We start from the raw sequence: 19,505 nt of genomic DNA on the forward strand, positions 1-19,505 counted from the left end.
TCATCAAAAGAATAGAACTCAAACAAATGCAGCTGAATGAGTTTTAGCCTCTCCTGTTAGAGATATTGTATCCTTCTGGAAACGCAGCGCATTGTTTCCTCTTTCGGGGCAAAGAAGTATAAACTAAGCCTAATTAATTAAACTCATTGGGTGAACAGAAACCTGTTTGATTGGAGGCAGTTGGAGCCATTCCGCTCTGATGCAGCAACGGTATTTAACTCGCCATATTGGCTGTCTGATGGCTGCACCTCAGGGTCATGTTCTGTGACATGGTTGTTGTCCCAGTGCCACCCCTACACACACACACACACACACACACACACACACACACACACACACACACACACACACACACACACACAAACACACACACACACACACACACACACACAGATCCTTTAAGGGGCTTGGCAGACCCCTGGTTCCCCCTCTCTAATCACTGTGTTCTCCAGGGGGGGGGCAGCCATTCTCGCTGCTCTTTGGAAAAGCTTGGCATTTGTGTGAGATCTCATTTCTGTAATTCATCGCCCATCTCCCGGGAGTTGCAGTTGGCACTGATGAGGCCAAGTCCTCCCTCCTCCCTCCTTCTGTCTCTTTCACACTCTCTATCCCTATTGCTCCTCTCTTACTGCATCTCTTTCTCCATCTTCCTCTCTTTCACCCCTGGCGTTGTTAGTTGTTGCCCTGAAAGAGGTCCTCCCAAAAGCTAAACTGGTGGGCGTGCCCACATTAACTCTCCTGTAATGTGTTTGATGGCCGCTCCAGGCTCAGATCACATAAACATGTTGAGTGTGTGTGCACGTCCTTCTTCCTCGAGGGTCCCAGAGTACAGAGCATTGACTGAGGCTGCTAAATTAGAACGAATGATCGACAGCGAGATTATTGTTTCTTCATATTTTTCTCTCATATATAAAAACACATTATCAATTGTCAAATCATGAACACACACAGCCAAAATGAATAAATAAGTACACATCAATTATCACTAGTGGAAAATATAATTGTGATTAATTAGGCACGAGTAAAAATGTACATCTGTTACTTATTTGTAATAGTAGGAGGGGGGAAAAGATACTCATTATTCCAAACATGTAAAGCAATGCAGAGTATTTCATAAAGTATTCACTGGCTTTCTGAAAAAAATAAGAGTTTAAATATTAAGGATGTCATGTCTCGCTGTAGCAAAACGCTTCCTGTGAGTCTGTAACTCTTGTTTTCCAGGCTGAGCTGTACAGGTGAATTGCTGCATCTCACATTCTGTTTATGAGTAAACGGCTGTTGGTGGCAGGCATTTTAAGCTAATAGCTGCTTTAAATAGCTGCAATTAGTGAGAAGCATGAGATATTTAATCACTCTAGACCAATTAGTCAGTAATCAAGTAGTGTCCAAGAGCGAGCACGTTTTCGTCCTCACTGTTCCTCTGCAAGCACCCGCTATATATTTCTCTGTGCGCCGGGAAGAGCAGTGATTAACACGCAGGGATATAGGCCCCCGTGGAACACTGTAATGTGGAGTTAAATCAGGGAGAGAGGGAGGCGAGACACGACAGCCAAACCTGTTATTGCAGTTTAACATATGCAGAAGGTTAATTCCAGGCAGGGGCAGTGGAGAGCATCCTCGTTTTATGTGTTTGTGTCACGGTGCGTTGTGGAAATTTGTGGAATTAGGAGCTGGTGTGTTTCTTCTGTATGGAACGGCGCTAGTTTTCTTGGATACAATCAGTGATGGTAGTTTTACCTGGGAGAGCAGGCTCAAAATAAATGGGACATAATGAGCAAGCAAGATTTAATCCGAAATGGTGAGTCTCAGAAATTGCTAAATCTGTCTTGTAATTTTGGTTAGGCATTGTAATCTTCTGCAAGAAAGTCACTATGAAGATGTAGGGAAAACACTGATGCATGCACACAAATGAGAGCAATGCATGAATGCGCAAACGCACGCACACACACACACACACACACACACACACACACACACACACACACACACACACACACACACACACACACACCTGTGCAAACATTCAGCTCCACTTGCAGCCCGGGCCAGTCCCTTGTTTTGATAATAATGATACTGTGTTCATAATGACATTTCCGAGTGACTGGTCACAAGGTGCGTCCACTCCCTCGGCCCTTAGCTCAAGGGTGGAAAAACAGGTTGACCATGTGGGCCTCCTTATCAAACAGGATGTGATGCTTTCTCACGATCTAGATCAGGGAGTACATACACAGGGAGAGGAAGGCCACAGGTAGGAATTCAACCTCAACATATTTCTGGTTTGTGTAAAATTAAAAGAGGCAGAAAGAGCTGATAAAGCTTCCGTACAAGTCCCACGCGCTTTCCGTCCTGCTGCTGCACTGCTGTCTCACTCCCAATAGGGGTTATTTGGAAAATCCTGCAGTGCCAATTAGGGTTGGGTTGTATCCAAATGTTGATACCGTGAAACCTCTCTATTTTACAGCGGTATACGGTATTACCGTGACTAATTAAAATGATGACGTAAGGCTCAGACGGCGTCACCAAACTGTTGGCTTGTTCACCGTTCAGAAACTGAATACCAAACACTAATACTGAAACAATAATAACATAACAACTTTCTCCTCCACACTGTCACGTGATGACAACCACACATAATTACATAAATTATATTTTGTGGAGTGCAAGCGGGGCAGACGTGTGCTGGGGGGGCAGCAGCACGTGGACAAACTGCTGCCGGTTGGCGAGGAAAATCCTGTCTGCCTCCACAGCCAGCGCCCGATGGTCTCTGGAGGAAGAGAGGGGGGAGCAGGCCAGCGCGGTGCGCACGGGTGCTGGAAGCTGCCGCAGGAAAATGTGGGCGAAGAGGAATGAGGGATCCGCCGCGGCCAGCACAGCCAGCATCCTCTCCATTAACTCGGGCGGTCTGCTTTCTCCAGCTGCGACAGTTCAAAGAGTTCCAACAGGAATGTTTTGAGTGCGTCGTACTTGCCGTTAGCTGGAGGAGCCTCTAACAGCGCCATAGCCCTGGCTGTCATCGAGGCATCTAAGGCCAATACCACGCGGAAATACTTTGTAACGTCCCGTTATTCCTCTCAGCTGGAACTGGGCCTCGATGTGTTAAAACCACGGCCGTGGGTTGTGCTGCCAAAAGTCCAGTAACTTGACGGTGGCCGCGTAGATAGCACCGACATTAGCCGCATCGCTAGCAGCGGCATTTTCACCACCGTCGTTGTTTGACATAATTCAGGCCCGGAACTCGTATATCATAACACCTCTCCCTTAAAGGTACAGCACCTTGGTGAATGTCTCTTTCAGTCTTACTTGTGGGTCACCACAATTTAATATTTAATCCTTGTCTCCTATATAAGTGCATTGCATTTTTTTTAATGACGGTATTGAAACTGATACCGTACTGTATCGTACATACTAGACCCCGTGGTATACCGTATTACCGTATTACCGCCAAACCCTAATGCCAATGCTGGAGAGATGCAGGTTTGGGCACCACTGAGGTTGCTAGCAAGAGAGTGGGAATTGTGAGTCCAACATATGGCTGCTACCAAGTATAAGTATGAATAATGTACCTTTAGGTGCTGACTAATACAGATAATGAAATTGACAGATCATGGAGCTGTAATAGAAATGTCCCGTCCTGTATCCCTGCTGTATTACTGTAACACTGCAGCTGTGAGGGAAAACATTGCTTTATGGGATATCATGAAATAGGATAAAATAGGTGTGTAGATGTACTGTATGTGTAAATATAAGCATGAATGTGTGGCTGATTGGCTGCTGAATTATTGCCATATGTCTTTGCCAAGAAATGTCCCATTTATTCTATATATATATATATATATATAGATAAATGTATTTTCTCAAAATGATGTTAAAATATTCTTTTCTGTAAACACTGTAAAAGAGTAGCTGGACAGCAGCTAACAGCAGGAATTTGAATTGAAGACATGGCTAAAATGATAATGAGACGGGAGAAAGATCACGTGTCAAGATGGATGTGTCCTTCGTACGGTGGGTATGACAATGAATCACTACTTTTGTAATCTTTCTTACCTTCATGGTTTCATCATTTTAATACTGAAACATTGGTTGGAATGTGATGAATTAAATGGCATTGTCTGTGTGTGTGTGGGGGGGGGGGGAGTGTAATCAAATGTAATGCAAGACACATGTATGGTCAGCAGGTTTAAGTGAGTAAAAGTGTCAGTTGGGTTTATCTCCACCACATCACTGAATTTATCTACAAAAAAAAAAAAAAGGTAGTATTTCCTGGAAAGAACTGCAGTCATGGAACTCTCAGGGCCATGTTGTGCTGTCTCTGAGAACCACAATATCTTTTAATCATATCAGGAAGGTCTAACTGTCAAGCTGGCCACCTGTCCACATTTTTTCATTTAAAAAAAACTAAAAAATCTTTTATCACACATTTCACATCACAAGGACAGTGGTTGTCAAGGGTGGCGAGGCCCGGCTCTCTCATTGTGGACTATAAACACACACAGGTGGCCTGCATGGCCTGCTTATCCTTAGCTGGCCACGGTGGAGCCGGGTGTCAGAAAGGCGTCTGTAGCACCCACAGGGTGTCTCTGTCGCTGCGCTTGTCTATGTCAAACGGCTGCTTTAACCCACATTTAGCAGGTTGATATGGGGACAACTGAAGGAGGCTCAGTGTGTCTACACGAAATAAACCTGCAGCTCCGTGGGAAAGAAGGAAGAGAGGAAGCACACTCACCGTAACTACCACATGTGAGTTAGACACATGCGTGGTTTAGGGACAGTTATTTCTGACAGCTGTCTAGGTGAATGTCATTACAGTAATGGTATTCAGGATACATTTTTTTAGCGTACCAGACACTTGAAAAGCATCATAAATCATGAACATTATAATATGAATCGGTCTCTCTTTTTTTCCAATTCTTTAAAACATTTGGAAAATTTAAGATACACAGCTGCTTCTACTTGTATGCTCCCATAAACCTGATGAGGCCTCAATTAAAAGTGGGAATATGATATAATTTTCAATTGCATGCCCCAGCGATTATGTCGGATTTTTTTTTTCTTTCTTATATATATAATATATAATATATATATATATATATATTAAATTTGCAAAACGATTATTTTTTTAAACCAATTACATTACTGTAATAACTTATTTATGTCTCACCAATATGCTTGTATTTTTTTTTAAAGAGTTAAATCGCAATACGAATTCTACCTTAAACTCCTGAGGACAAAAGACGATGTCTGACAACACTCCTCCTCAAAAAGCCATATTACAAAATGTCATTTTAGACATTTAGTTCCTATTTTATTCATGTATTACGCTACTTATCTTGAACCCAAGACTTTTGTACACCCATTTCAAGCATCAAAACAACTGAGTTTAGGTTTGTTTTTCGCAAGAGATTTGAGAAATTTCAAAAAAAGGGAACATCAACGTTTCAGCTTTAGGGCCAAATGATCTCTTTTACACATTGCTCTGGGACAAATTTGGTTGTACTGTACAGAATGCTGACTTTTCTGGGATCAGTTATAGGCAAATATACTTCAAATGGGAATTTAAAAAGAAATGTAAAAAATGCCCTTAGACCTCAGAGGTTTAAACATCTAAATGTAGAACAGACCATTTCTCACGGAGACATAATTTGCAGTTTGCAAGAACATGTATATATATATATATATATATATATATATATATATATATATATATTTGTGTAAATATAGATTTTTAAATTTAAAATGAATGATACCGGTTTCATAGTTTGACACAAATCTGACTTCTTGGCTGTCGCTTATATTTCTGCTGAAGCTATACGGCAACGTGTGTAATGGAATTAATAAAAGCCCACGAAACAAAAGGCTTAATCCTTAAATCCTGTAAAACCGGTTTAGGTGACTTAGATGATGTCTGCAACATTTGAACATCTTCATCCACCCTTTATTTTCTCTAAAACTCTGTTGTGTTTAGTTTGGTAGCATTGCCCTGCACCTCGCTCTTTTTCCTCGTCATTTAATGTGACAGCGTTGGCACACATGCCCCTTGAGACAAAACTCGAGACGACACAATTCTTCCTGGAAACTTTAATTGTTTTGACAACTCCTCACAAGCCAGTGAAGGCCGAGTCCAACAGTGCAGCTGACAGTAATGTACAAGTGCCCTCTCACACTGGCAGGAGGGTGGTGAGGTAAATTCGGTGTTCAATGTCATGAAAAATAAAGGCTTCTTCTTTCATCTTTACATTTTTCTTTACATTTCATATCTAATTAAAGACATTGCCTGTCTGAATACAATTGGTTGTTGTCCAAAAAGGAGTCTGTTAATGTTCACATGTTTCTTCAATTCATAACCAAAGTTGAACGATTTTGCGGTGTCAATCATTAACATCGCAAGGAGAAGCTCTGACTGCACAAAAAATAACAGATACATTGTTTTGTAGTGCTGTTAACTCTCAAGATGTAATGTTTATAACAAGAGTGCAATGTAACAGAATCAAATCGGGCCTCTTTTCTTTTTTTCTTCGTTTTTTGAAAGCTCAAACAGCAGAGCGACCCATTGCTCCAAGCGGGTCAACGTTGTCATAGTTAATGAGTACAAAATGATCCAAGAGAAAGCAGAGCAGGGCAAATAATAAAAGAACTTGGGTTGAACTCCACCACATATCTACATCGGGAGGGCTGCTTCAGTGCACATTCGATACCTCTGCAATGAGCCTGACATGCTACATATTGGAACTATTCCAAAAAACACTGCAAAGAGTTAACTGATATCATGTGAGGACATTATTGGCAGAGCATAACCACGTTCATTCACTAAAGACTTCAAAGTTGAAACACAATATTTACATAACGACAAAAGAAAGGTTTTGATAAAAATATCTTATAATTACAATAGTCTATTTTAAGCATATAAGTCTTCCATTCACATACTTTTTATAGAACATTTGTGTCTCTATGTATGTACATTCTTAATTGTCCCGAATCGGAATTGTTCTTCTTTACAATATCAAACATTTTATAATTCCAGGGATGACATCCCTGTTGAACACAAATCATCTATTTTAAACAATAGATGTCCAAAAAAAAAAATGTACAGTGATTTTTCGCAGTTTAGTAAAGCTTTAAACTGGAGTCATTTTTAGTTAATCTTTAAGCACAATTCACAAGCAGTTTCCATAGCTGTTGACAGACAGGTTTTCCAACAAAAACTCCTCAGCGTGGGGGTTCCATATTTTAACTCTAATTAGAAAACAAGTGACATTCAAGTGACAAGAAGTAAAGTTAGAGCAACTTAAACAGGGGGGGGGGGGAGGAGGAGGAGAGGGAGATGTCTACATATTGACTCCTCTTTCAATGGAACAAAACAAAAAGAAAGGCTGATATGAATAGTGATTTTATTTGGGTTGAATTCCTCGCAGCGGTTTTGAAATCCCGTTGTGATTGTGCCTCCAGTTGGGTGTGAGTCCCTGGCGAAGCTTTTGCTGGCTTTGGAGCGGCTCTGTGCAGCCTACACACCTGTGGAGGGGATGAATAGCATTGGGAAGGGAGGGGTGAGCTGCAGAGCTCCAGACTGACTGGCGCCACCGACAAAACAGAGAGGCCATGCTTGATCAACAACCCAAAACAAACCAGGTCAAACAACAACCCCACAGCTCCCTCAGGCAAGGCCCAGACTCTCAGATAGACTGCGACAGACTCTCTTAGAGTTCCCTGGTTCAAAAGCAATCGGAGTAAAAAAATCCTTTGTGCCATGTGCAATAACTCACGCTTAATTTGCACATGTAATGTAGATTTTTTAGAGACTGCTCCTGTGGCATTTTTGTACTTCATGTCTTTGCATTGTTTTATTTTTGTTTATTTGTACGTTGTTTGTATGTGTTTTTATCTGGCACTTCTGACTGCAGACCAAGTTTCCCATTTGGGATAATAATAATAATAAAGTAACTGACTGAACACACCAGGTAGCCTACGTGCTTTTTAGCCTTATCCAGGTGTGTTTAGATGCAGTGCTATACATCTAACATTAAAGCCAGAACAGCACTGAGAGGGACAGACAGGGAGAGAGGGAGGAAGGAAGAGAGGGAGGAAGGAGTGTGTGTGTGTGTGTGTGTGTGTGTGTGTGTGTGTGTGTGTGTGTGTAAGAATGAAAGAGAGGGCAAGCTGAGGTTTTAACCCGCTCTTCTTCCCAGATTGCTACACCAGCGACAGTTATTGCGCAAAGCACAGCTGCCTCTGAGGTTGGTGCCAATTTCATGTTCCTCAATTATTCTTTTTCTTTGACATGTCCTGGCCTCCCCAGAGCACTGAGAGATTGTCATTTTACACCACATATAGGCTGCAATAATCAAGTTAATGGGGACGCTTCAATGACCACCACTGATGGGCATTTCTACTGGCCACATGTGTATCAGTGATTTTAGAAGAAAAAAAACACAGCAACCAAACTTCTGATTGTAAACAAAACCAAAATTAAAAATAATGATGAATGTTAATTTAAGTCAACTTACCAATGCAGTGCTTGTATCTCAGCGGCATAAAATAGAGTCCTCCGGCTTTTTGACTATTGACGTCCTCTACAAAAAGAAGAAGAAAAAGAAACATGTAAAACGATATAGCTGCCATGGATAAGACTCATTAAAAGCAAGGCCTAAAGCCTGTCAAATAAATGATATACAGCAGAGGAGCAGAAAATTAGCCGGCTATATCTGCCATAATACATTTTCTTATAGCCTACTGAATAACAAATTGACCTTATTGTGCGCAGTGGAGTGGGCTGCAGCCCGAGGTACTTCACCAATCCTGGGATAAGACACACACACTGTCATTATCATGCAAATCATAAAGCCCGCAATCAAGTGCGCAATCTAACCCACGCCAAATGCATTTTTACGCATGATTTTTCAAGGCTATGATGTGAGGTGTATAGCATTTTTGATTGTTTTCTGTCCCCCCCACCTAACATTGAAAGGACAATGACACATACCGGGCATGACGCGCTTTGTCTGAGTCTGACTGGCACAGGGAAATACAGTAAATCGGGGTCCCCGATAAGTCCCGTTGGAAACGAGGAATGGAGAGTCGTCTCCGCTGATTCAAGCTTACCTGGTGGTGGTCAATGTTGAGCACCGTCAGCGGTGTCCGGCTGGGGTTGGAGGCTGGGGGAGGGCAGGTCCCGGTCCGCTGTGGCTGTTGTTTATGGAGAGAAGGGTGCGTCTCCAGGGCCAGCTGCAGGTCGAGGATGTAGTCTATGACATGCTGGAGGATCTCCACTTTGCTGACTTTCTTATCCTGTGGAATGGTGGGCACCAGGCGCTTCAGTCGGCTGTAGCAGTCGTTCATGTCGTACTGCAGGCAGAACATGTCCTCCTCTTCCATCCTGCACCGGGCGATGTTGAGGCTCTGCTTCGACAGATAGTGCACGGAGAGCTGGCTACTGCTGGAGGAGGAGTCCTGGGGGTGGACCGGAGTAACAGCCTTCATCTTAGATAACCAGCGGCTCAGAGGCAGAGGCAACGGAAAAGAAAATCAAATAATGACGTTACTGGTAGCAGATATTTGAGATTATACCACGGCGCTGTAAACACGGCAACAGCTGCTCTAATATCGCCGAAAATTAGCGAGGGACTATAAACCGAAATGCAGAATTCTAGTCTGTCAACACATCCCGCGGAGCCTCACAGTTCCTCTTACTTCAGCAGACTCGGTGTGAAAGGAATGAATAGATTTCCTACATATATAGAGGAGAGGGGAGGCGCCAAGCCAGCCGGCTGACAGATCAGGGAGAGAGGCTGGTCAATCACCAGCAGCCCGCTGCCCACCGACCCAACAACGGAGCCGAGAAAAAGGCGTGTCTCATTCTGTGTGCGCTGCGGTGAGCTGCCTGCCTGTTCGTGGGAGAGGTGTGTGTGTGTGTGTGTGTGTGTGTGTGTGTGTGTGTGTGTGTGTGTGTGTGTGTGTGTGAGAGAGAGAGAGAGAGAGAGAGAGAGAGAGAGGTGATTTTAAACAGTCACATAGGCTACTATTGCTGTACAAAGAAGAAGAAAAAAAGTCTCAATTATCTTTACGTCCAGTCATACAGAGGCGTCTTTGCTGGTTGATCCAACCAATGCGATGATATATTACCATACAGCAGGCTGATTAGCATCGTATTGCATATTTAGTGCCGTATTCATTGATGCGAAATTACGCACAGCCGCGCTTGTATTGATCACTCCTGTACGGCGCTTGCTGTGACAGATGATCCCAAGCCGAACCACCTGCTTAGACGAAGAAACGTGCTTTACCTCACCGGGAGATCACATCAAAACGTAAACTGACAGGAGTCAAACTATAAACAAAAAAAATAAAAACTCAACAAAAGTAGGTAATCATATTAATTATTAATTTTAGGACTCGCAGCATACACGGAGATAACGTTAATATTGGCGGTTAACTTGGAATAATATTACATTTCCATACCGTCATGTGTGTGAGTCAGTGGGGAGTTTTTGACCTTATTGTAGTGTATTATTACAATGTTATTTTTGTAGCACGCCTTCGGTGAATTGTTATTTTGCTTTGACACAATTTGTTTTCATCACATGTATTAGAAGGCCATTCATAAAAGAAAATGGTTTCTCAAGCACATATAGCCTAATTCTAGCTAATCGTCATCTCTGATTGAATACATTGTTATTATGACTTCATATAACAAACATTTTCAGTTTTACAACGCTGATTGCAGCTCTATGGGAGCTGGGACAGGCCAATTTGGCGGCGCCTCCTTTCCAGTCCTTCCAGCTGTGTATTATTGTGGCTCCTACATTCCTCCGCTCTCCGGGACGCGTCGCCGCTCCGCTCCGCTCCTTCAGTCGCCCCGCCGGGCAGACTGCCTGGCGCCGCAAATGGGGAGCTCCTCCATTCACACACGGCTCCTCTCCTCTCCTCTCCTTTCTTTTATCTTTCTTTCTTTCTTTCTTTCTTTCTTTCTTTCTTTCTTTCTTTCTTGTCAGGCAGGTTTCCGAGACAACATGGAATCTGAGTGTTTTCCATCCAGGGTTCATGCAGGGGCCCTGACTTTAGCAGGGATGACACCCACCTCAGCGCCTCTTTGGAGGTTTAATGTCCCAAACGGTATGGGAACCAGCACAGTCTCCAATGTCATGAATATTGAAAGGCTTAAATGGCTTTAAATGGGTATTTTCCTCTTCTCTCTGTCTCTCTGTCTTCCTCCCTCGTCTCTCTCTCTTTCTCTCTGTTTTCTGTTGCCATGGGAAGTGACGGTTCTGCTCAGTAATGTGTGCAACACTGTTTGGTTCAGGGACTACTTCAAGGGGGTTAGCGGTATGAATCTTTGATGGAAGCCTTTCCACTTCCAACTCTCGCCCATGACAGGCAGATGACGGACGAGGTCTGAGAGAAAAACACTGTCCGGTTTAGCCTTAGCAATGACTTACTAATGCTTACATTTCAACCATTTATGTCCATAATGAAACATGTGGCTCCCTCCCTAAAAGCTAGTGGGTTGAAAACACTTGCTGCCAAGAATTCAATTGCAGATTCCACAGAAATGTTTCTAACCTTTTCGAACAGGCAAAAACAGAATGAAACTAAAACTAAACATTCAAACTCCATGAAGTGCATTTCCATCCACTTTTGTTATCCACATTTTCAATTAGTGGAAACATTGTAAATTATAACTTGAATATATGCATTAAAAAATGTAAAAGTTGGTGTATTGAACAAGACTAGTTGATAATGACGCATTACGCTGTGTTTTGTGCATACAAACAGCGTAGCAACATGTCCACAGATAGAAGATGAACAGGACTGCGTGTACGACTGACTTAGAGACACAATTTTAAGACAGAATAACTGTATGTTACTACAGCTTTCACTACTGTTGATGCACGGGGCAGCCATGTTGGATTTTGAGCTCGGGGTACTGCGAGGTTGTCCGACTTCCCAACTCGGAATTCCGAGTTCAGGGGGCGTGTTAACATGTTTTATTGTAAATTAATGATTTTCTGGTTGAGCAAAACATTCATTGCGACTATATGACCTCCCCATAACACTAACATAAGTATAATACAGTGGGCAACACAGCACCGTAAAGAAAAGACCTTTACGACAGCAGGTGTGGTAAAAACACTATCGCTTAGTCCAAAGTGGCCGCTAGACACAAACTGAAAGTTACATATAGACACTTTAAAGTTCAAAGAATAACCTTGTTCAAAGCACATTTTGGTGTGTCCTGGGTGTGTGGCTAGTGTATGTAAGCAGAAAAATAAACAAGATGCACTTTGACTCTTTGTGCTCAGTAACCTTGTTATATTCTATTCTTGTCTGTCTTTAGCCCTGTACCCAGTCAATGATGCATAGATCGACCTCAAGTTCAACACAAGCAAAAACTCAAAGTTGGCCGGAACAAAAGAGGAAACATGAGTGTGCATTATCTTTTGCCCTTCTGTCTTTGTGTTTGCTTTCTCGTGCTTCCTTTGCATGTACTTCTCTAATTGTGGCCCTTCTGGCTCTACTTCCCCAAAGGTTTATAGCGGTGCTGACGGGGGACTGGAGCCAGGTAACTAGAGACTCATTACTAGATAAGCCTCATAGCTGAAACTCTCTGTTTGTTGTGGCTACACAGTGTGGAGACAGATATCATACTACTTACTTAACCTGTCCGCTCTTTCTGACACAGCTGCTTGTGTGCAGTTCAGGAGAGAGAGTCGGCAGATAGAGAAAGTCTTGCATTAGTAGTATTTCAAATTTGTTGTGGTGGGCCAACAGTGCAGCAACCATGTCGAAATGGAAATTGCATGATGGCCACATCTGTGCAAGAGGTTTCCCTGGGATGTGGTTGAAGACACACATACACACACACACACACACACACACACACACACACACACACACACACACACACACACTTGGGTGACAGAGCAGCCGGACATCTCTTTTTCCCTCATGGCATTAAAACAGATGATCTCACTTCATTGAAGCATTGTATGATGGTAACCAGCACGGCTACCACCTTACACCACCTTTTTCTTTTACAAATGTTGGATTGGAAGTGATTTATTTGGCATTGTGAGGATGACAATTGGGCTTTGCAACATTTAAATCATTTAGAGTCCAAAATGGACAAGAAACAGAAAAGGATAATGAATGTTGTTTTGTGTCTCTTTGTGGTTGTTTTGTGTCTTTTTGAAGTTGTTTTGAGTCTTTTTGAAGTTATTTGTGTCTTTTTGAAGTTGTTTTGTGTCTTTTTGAAGTTATTTGTGTCTTTTTGTGTCTTTTTGAAGTTGTTTTGAGTCTTTTTGAAGTTATTTGTGTCTTTTTGAAGTTGTTTTGTGTCTTTTTGAAGTTATTTGTGTCTTTTTGTGTCTTTTTGAAGTTGTTTTGTGTCTTTTTGAGGTTGTTTTGTGTCTCTTTGAGGTAGTTTTACACCTCTATGGTTGTTTTGTCTCTTTGTATTTTTTTGCGCATCTTTTGGTTCGTTTGATTGACTTTTCTGATACTAACAAGCAAACTACATCACCTTCTTACACTGGTATAGGGGGGCACCAGGGATGACAAATCAGGTGTTCTTTGAAGGATAACACTGGTTTACCTTCTGATCCAGTCACTCCTGTTCCCTGTAGGATTGTCTAACACGTTTGTTTTGTTTACAACTGGAATCCGGACAGTTGACCTCAGCAGTGTGAGTGGGAGAAAACTACTAAAAACTAAATAACTAAATACTAAATAGCTGTCCGAAAAAAGTGCACATGGGGATTTTGTTTTATTACTCTATATGGCAAAAGCTCCATACCAGGCTGTGCTGTTTGGCCTGGCTGTGGTTGTATTCAGTGCTGACACACACTTTTACTTTTCTGTTCAGGTCATCCATTTGCACAACACGCCTCTGTCCCTCATGACCCGTCTTTGGCTACCATCACAGCTACCTCTGAAACTCTCCACATACAGCTCACATTCTCGGAAACTTTCACTCTCTCTCTCTCTCTCTCTCTTATGACTCCTGAACTCAGCCCCAGCTGTGCATGCTAGTGTCTGGTTGTGGTTTTGATGGGTGACAGAACAGTCTCTCCAGCTGACACAGTCTGCCCAACAGTTCTTAGAGTAGAACAGACAATAGCTTGTAAATAATACCTAACAGGTGGATTTGCTTTCTGTTATTCGGTCTGTGAGCTGGGTGGTGACACTCTAAGTCTCCAAGTGGCACAGCTTGCAGCCCTTAATCCCTCAAAGTATATCTAACTTTAAACATTTGCATGTCAGTTACTGTTATATCAGGTGTTTGAGAGCTGCTTGTATCTTCTAAACCCAGATATGTCCGCAGCGGCTGGCTCAGCTGTGGCTGTGACGGGTGGTGCCACACTTTTTTCTTGTTCTCTCCAGGTGACACAGTTTGCACAACATGCCTTATTCCCTGATGGACTCCCAGCTAAACACAACAGCTCTCTTTGTGTCATTTACACAGGTGCATCCACTGTTTACTCTGTGCAACCTGAGTAACCACACACAAACACACACACTCACACACACACACACACACACACACACACACACACACACACACACACACACACACACACACACACACACACACACACACCCGAACACATGCATCATGAGAGATACCTGAGAGATATGTTACATTAAACAAAAAGAAAAGATGAATTGCCCGCTGCAGCTAAATTGACTTCCTTTAGCTTTTTCGCTGCCATAAAAGAGCTACAAGATGGAAAATGTGCTTCAGAGTAAAAATAGAGAAGAAAGGAAAGAAACTCAACTTAGATCATTCTCCCCACAGACAGGTGTATCTTGTGCCAGTCCACCTGTGGGGGTTGTGTTTAGCATCCATGATCTATTCTCATATTAACTGTGCTATAAGGGAGAGCTGTGTTCTGGGCCACACTCATTTAGGTCAGAAGCAGTTCAGTCAAGTCTAAAAGCATTATTCACTGCGTTCTTGTCATCGCCACTGGGAGTTTTTCATAACTCTCACAGCTGCTACTTTCACTTCCTCATTTTCCATCGTGGTCACATCAAACACTCCTGACCTGGCGTTTTGGATGCTCGCTCAGTTTGCCGGGTCCTGTTTGTATAGTAGACATGTAGGTGTAGACAGATGTGTGTGTGTGTGTGTGTGTGTGTGTGTGTGTGTGTGTGTGTGTGTGTGTGTGTGTGTGTGAGAGAGAGAGACTGACAATAGGTGTCCCATTGTTTGAATCCAAATCATTACTTCTTTCAGGTTAAGCTTTGTACAATATTCCGTTGGCCGTTTAAAAAAAACAAATTGACACAGGTTCAGAGACAAAATGTTTACCTGAGACAGAGGGCACAACATCAATGAGGTCAAAATGGTGTCCTTCTGGTTACCAGCATGTCAAAGTGAGAACTGAAGAGCATCAGTACAGTTGGATCGTGTGCTTGAAGTTGCAGAATGCGCAGAATCAGTTTAGATCCACACGGTGGCGATTTTAGACCCATTTTGAACCCCCCTTAAATTTCATCTCAGCCCCCTAAAAATTATAATAATGAAAAAAAAACAATTACAGGTTGAAAGAAACAGGTTTTAATATCCTGTGTCGCTGTCGCCAATGCTATGCACCTGTAACCCAGTCAAGGAAAGTTTTATTTTTTTATTTATTTATTGTTTACACCTCATTATCATTTCATTTGATTCCGGTAGTCCATAAAGGGACTTTCGTAGTTTTTTCATATATTCAATATTTTGCATTTATCCTCTGTTATAATACTAAATACATATATTCATTGTTATCCAGTGAAATTATTGATTTTGCAGGGGGGGGTTAACACTTTTGCCAGGCACTGTATCCATGTCACATTCTCATTAGGTGCTGAGCCCCCCTAAAGGTCTGATCCTAGAATCGCCCCTGGATCCACAGTTGTTCACATCACCTACATGTGTACTGTATAGACCAGGGGTCAGCAACCTTAAGGTGACTACACACCAAGCCAATAATTGTCCGTCTGACAGTCTGGCGAGGTCAGTAACTTGAGTCTTTTCGGTGTGTTCTGTGCTGTCGTCCTTCATTTTGGCCGATTTGACATGTATAATCGGCAGGGCGGGCACTGCCAGCAGTCTGACTCCATGACCCATCTGATTGGTGGAGAGCTAACCAGGAAACGAGGAGCTGAATGAGCAAATCTTTTCAACTGGTCTTTGTTGATCTGAAATGAAGACAGATTCATCAACTGCACGGCCTATTTCTCTCTTCAAATGTTTTCAGAAACACGTTTCGGTGAACTATTTTAGTCCAATATGAGATCGTATTCTGAACGAGCCGCCATGACAGTCTGGCTTTGAATTTCTGGAGAAACCAGACCCACGTGACGCGTTTGTCCAATCAGCTGCCGGTTTTCATTTATGGGCGACAATACAGATTAGCGCCACCTGCTGTTATGGAGACGTATTACGTCTCGTCTCTTCGGTGTGTTCTGAGGGACTTTTTGGACCAACTCGGGGAGATTGATCAGTCACACTGCCTTTTCTGCCGAGGGTCGGCCGTCTGGTCTGTGTGTCTGGGCCTTTAGGCACACGGTAGCTTAACCCAGTGGTTCCCAACCTTTTTTCCTTGGCGCCCCCCCTACTTATGTCTAAGAAAAGCTGAACCCCCCCTCCGTAACCGAAGTTGAGGTAACTCTCGAGATAGAGTCTTACTTTCTTTTTTGATACAGAGGAGTTATCAGCACTTTTACGTTTCTTCGCCATGTTTCATTCATAAAATAGTGATGCCGTGGCGGCAACGAGGATGACAGCAGCTAGCAGCTGACCTGATGACAGCAAGGGTCCCAGATTAAGAGGTCCCGGAGGTTTGGCCTACTAAGTAGCCTGCCTACAGTTTTAAGCGAGAACAAAAATATTGAGTTTTTATACAGACTTTTGTATACATTATATATTCTAGTGTATTATCATAATTTGTGCAAATATTTTTTTTTCTCTCAACCTCAAACCAGATAAAGACTTGCGCACCCCCTGTGATCTTTGCCGCCCACCTGAGGGGTCCCCGGACCCCAGGTTGGGAACCACTGGCTTAACCAATGGCACACTAGCAATAAAAAATGTTGAAGTGTCTCTTCCACAGCCCTGTTATTTATGGTAGTGTGATTGACTTTTTCCCCATCCGCATTCTGCAAAGACCTGCCCTACTCTGCCTCTGATTGGCTAGTACACTAGTACATACAGGAAGTTACATTGCCTGGTAGATGATGGCAGGCTTAATGCTGATATGGCACACTGATTAACAAAAACATTATAAAATGGCACATATTAAAAAGGTTGCTGAGCCCTGGATGGACCATTGGTTCCCAATCTTAACCCACAGCAGCCTTCCATAGCCATTTATTTTCCTTTCTACCAGGCCAAGCTCACCTCACTGCATACATCACATATGCCATACAGTATATGAGCTTATATCAATATTACATAATATGATATAGGGCTATTTTCAAAGAAAAAAGGTCAGCTGTTTTTCTGTTTGTTGCAGTGCAGATTTGAAGATAAATAGTGAACTTATTATTGGCTGCATTTTGGAATAAGTCAAGTCAAGTCAACTTTATTGTCAATTCTGCAATATGTGCCAGACATACAGAGCAATTGAAAATATGTTTCTCTTCGACCCACGGTGCAACAAGGACACGTTCAACAAGTATATACAGCTTTTTTTTACTACAAAAGCGCCCTAATCAACTTTATCTTGTCAAAAAAGACGCCAAGTGTGAACATGGCCTAGGACAGCTATCTCCCCTTCTCCACAGTGAGACAAGCAGCTTTCACTCTTCAGTAGGATTTGAGTTATTTTGGCCATCTCGGACAGTGGGAAGGGCCGAGATGTAGCAGCATTTCTTTGAGCTCTGTCTGCAGTGAAAAACCGTTCCATCACTCGCTCCGATTGTATCTTCTATATCTTATATCTGACTGCTGTGCACCTGGCCGAAATGCATGTTGCGTTACTATGACAACCAGCAACCGTGAGCTGTGGTCACCAGTCATGATTTCAATGTTTATTGCTTATTTGTTAAATTTTGATGTTTAAAGACGCTATATAAAAATGTAGTTAATGTAAATGTTGCCTGTTTTTTGATGTGGTGAAACATTACTCAAAATATACATTCTTGCTCAGCAGATACAGTAAATGTCCTTTAGATATATCCTTTCTCCAGTCACAGTCAGGGTTAGGGTTAGCATACGGTATGTTAAGAAACAGTAGGAGACTAACATTATCTCAGCAGCGAAAAATGAGCTCTAAATGGGCCCCATTTAGCTATTAATAAGCTAAATAATGAGAAGCCAAGTCTGGTGGTTTGGTGGAGCAATCTGGTTAATCAAAAAATAAGAAAGAAATTTCAAACTCTTGTGAGTAAGTGAGCAGTGCATACATTCTCTGAGGATGGTTGGCAATAAGGTTAGAGTTACTGTGTGTACAGCTGAAAGCCATTGTGAATTAGATTGAAATGGAAGCTTGCATCAGCTTATGCTTTTTACATTTTTAAAGGTGTATTCATATGCAGGCCTAGCCTGACAAGCCAGACCCACATCAAGATGTTGGGTCTGGGAACTCACCATTGAAAGGGCTCAATCCGAGGGGCGGGATAAATGGTTGTCTTTCAAATTCCCTCTGCACGCAATAGGATAGCGCTACAACCAACCAGAGCAACGCTAGTTGATAGATTAAACTTTTGCCGTATCCGGTCGGCAAAACTCCGAACACATCTTCCTTTTTTAAGAATGACTTCAGTGCCGTTCTTTGTTCTTTTCTCAAAGAAAAGCTGAACTCCAAGTCTTCCAGAGTCGCGGCCAAAGCCGATTCCAAAGACCGCTGTTCGCCAGCAGCAGCAGCCATCTTCTATGTTTTCAAGTAGCAGGGAATTCACGCGGAACCGTCGCAACTCTGTACTACAACTCTATACACAATGTGATTGGCCTGACCAGAATTTGTTTTTCCAGCTCGCAAGCCAACGGAGAGTTACTAGATGACCCTAGGGTGCATCTACATTTTTAGGCTAATACAGGCCCTTACTTTGAATATAACTCACTCACTTTGTCATGCACTATCACTCAACATAGTACACACTAAGTTACACTAACTATAATACAATAAATACACTAAGTAAATTTACAGCAGCATGGAGCAAATTATTGGGGGGGAATGATTTGGGTGATCTTTCTGATTATGTTCTTAGCGTGAGGATATGTAGAACGAACAGGATCTCTTCATATTTTGGTGTAGGCTGTTTTGGTTGCGTTGGTTAGAATTGACTTCTTACTACACTGCGAGAGACATAAAGAATTAAGAACGACCTACCAGGACAAACAGTCAGAGAAGGCTAAAAGACTAACCACTGCATCCAGTTTGCTATGTACAGTATGTGTCAGTGTGCAGTTTATTTTATTACAATTTGTTGAATCATATGACTAATAATACTGCCAATAGCGACAATATCTTTCCAATGAACTTAAAATGAATTGGTGGGCCAGCCTGTCCACGCCCAGAAAACGACCA

At 42.4% G+C, this 19,505-nt stretch overlaps 1 protein-coding gene across 2 annotated transcripts; it reads right to left on the minus strand.

Moving 5' to 3' along the window:
- Positions 1–6,063: 6,063 nt before the first annotated feature.
- On the minus strand, positions 6,064–9,865 carry id4 (inhibitor of DNA binding 4). Of its 2 annotated transcripts, XR_013502174.1 has the most exons (4): positions 9,097–9,865; positions 8,745–8,793; positions 8,502–8,567; positions 6,064–7,509 (listed from the first exon to the last, which is right to left on the minus strand). XR_013502174.1 is itself a non-coding variant. In XM_078253811.1 (3 exons), the coding sequence occupies exons 1-2, from the start codon at positions 9,472–9,474 to the stop codon at positions 8,520–8,522; spliced, it is 426 nt and encodes a 141-aa protein (XP_078109937.1). In that variant the 5' UTR covers positions 9,475–9,859; the 3' UTR covers positions 6,064–7,509; positions 8,502–8,519. The 2 variants fall into 2 exon arrangements, 1 of the variants encoding a protein (XP_078109937.1); XM_078253811.1 differs by lacking the exon at positions 8,745–8,793 and having other exon boundaries at positions 9,097–9,859.
- Positions 9,866–19,505: the final 9,640 nt, after the last annotated feature.

Source organism: Sander vitreus, chromosome 6 (assembly GCF_031162955.1).
Source record: "Sander vitreus isolate 19-12246 chromosome 6, sanVit1, whole genome shotgun sequence".
In the NCBI taxonomy this organism is placed as follows: domain Eukaryota; kingdom Metazoa; phylum Chordata; class Actinopteri; order Perciformes; family Percidae; genus Sander; species Sander vitreus.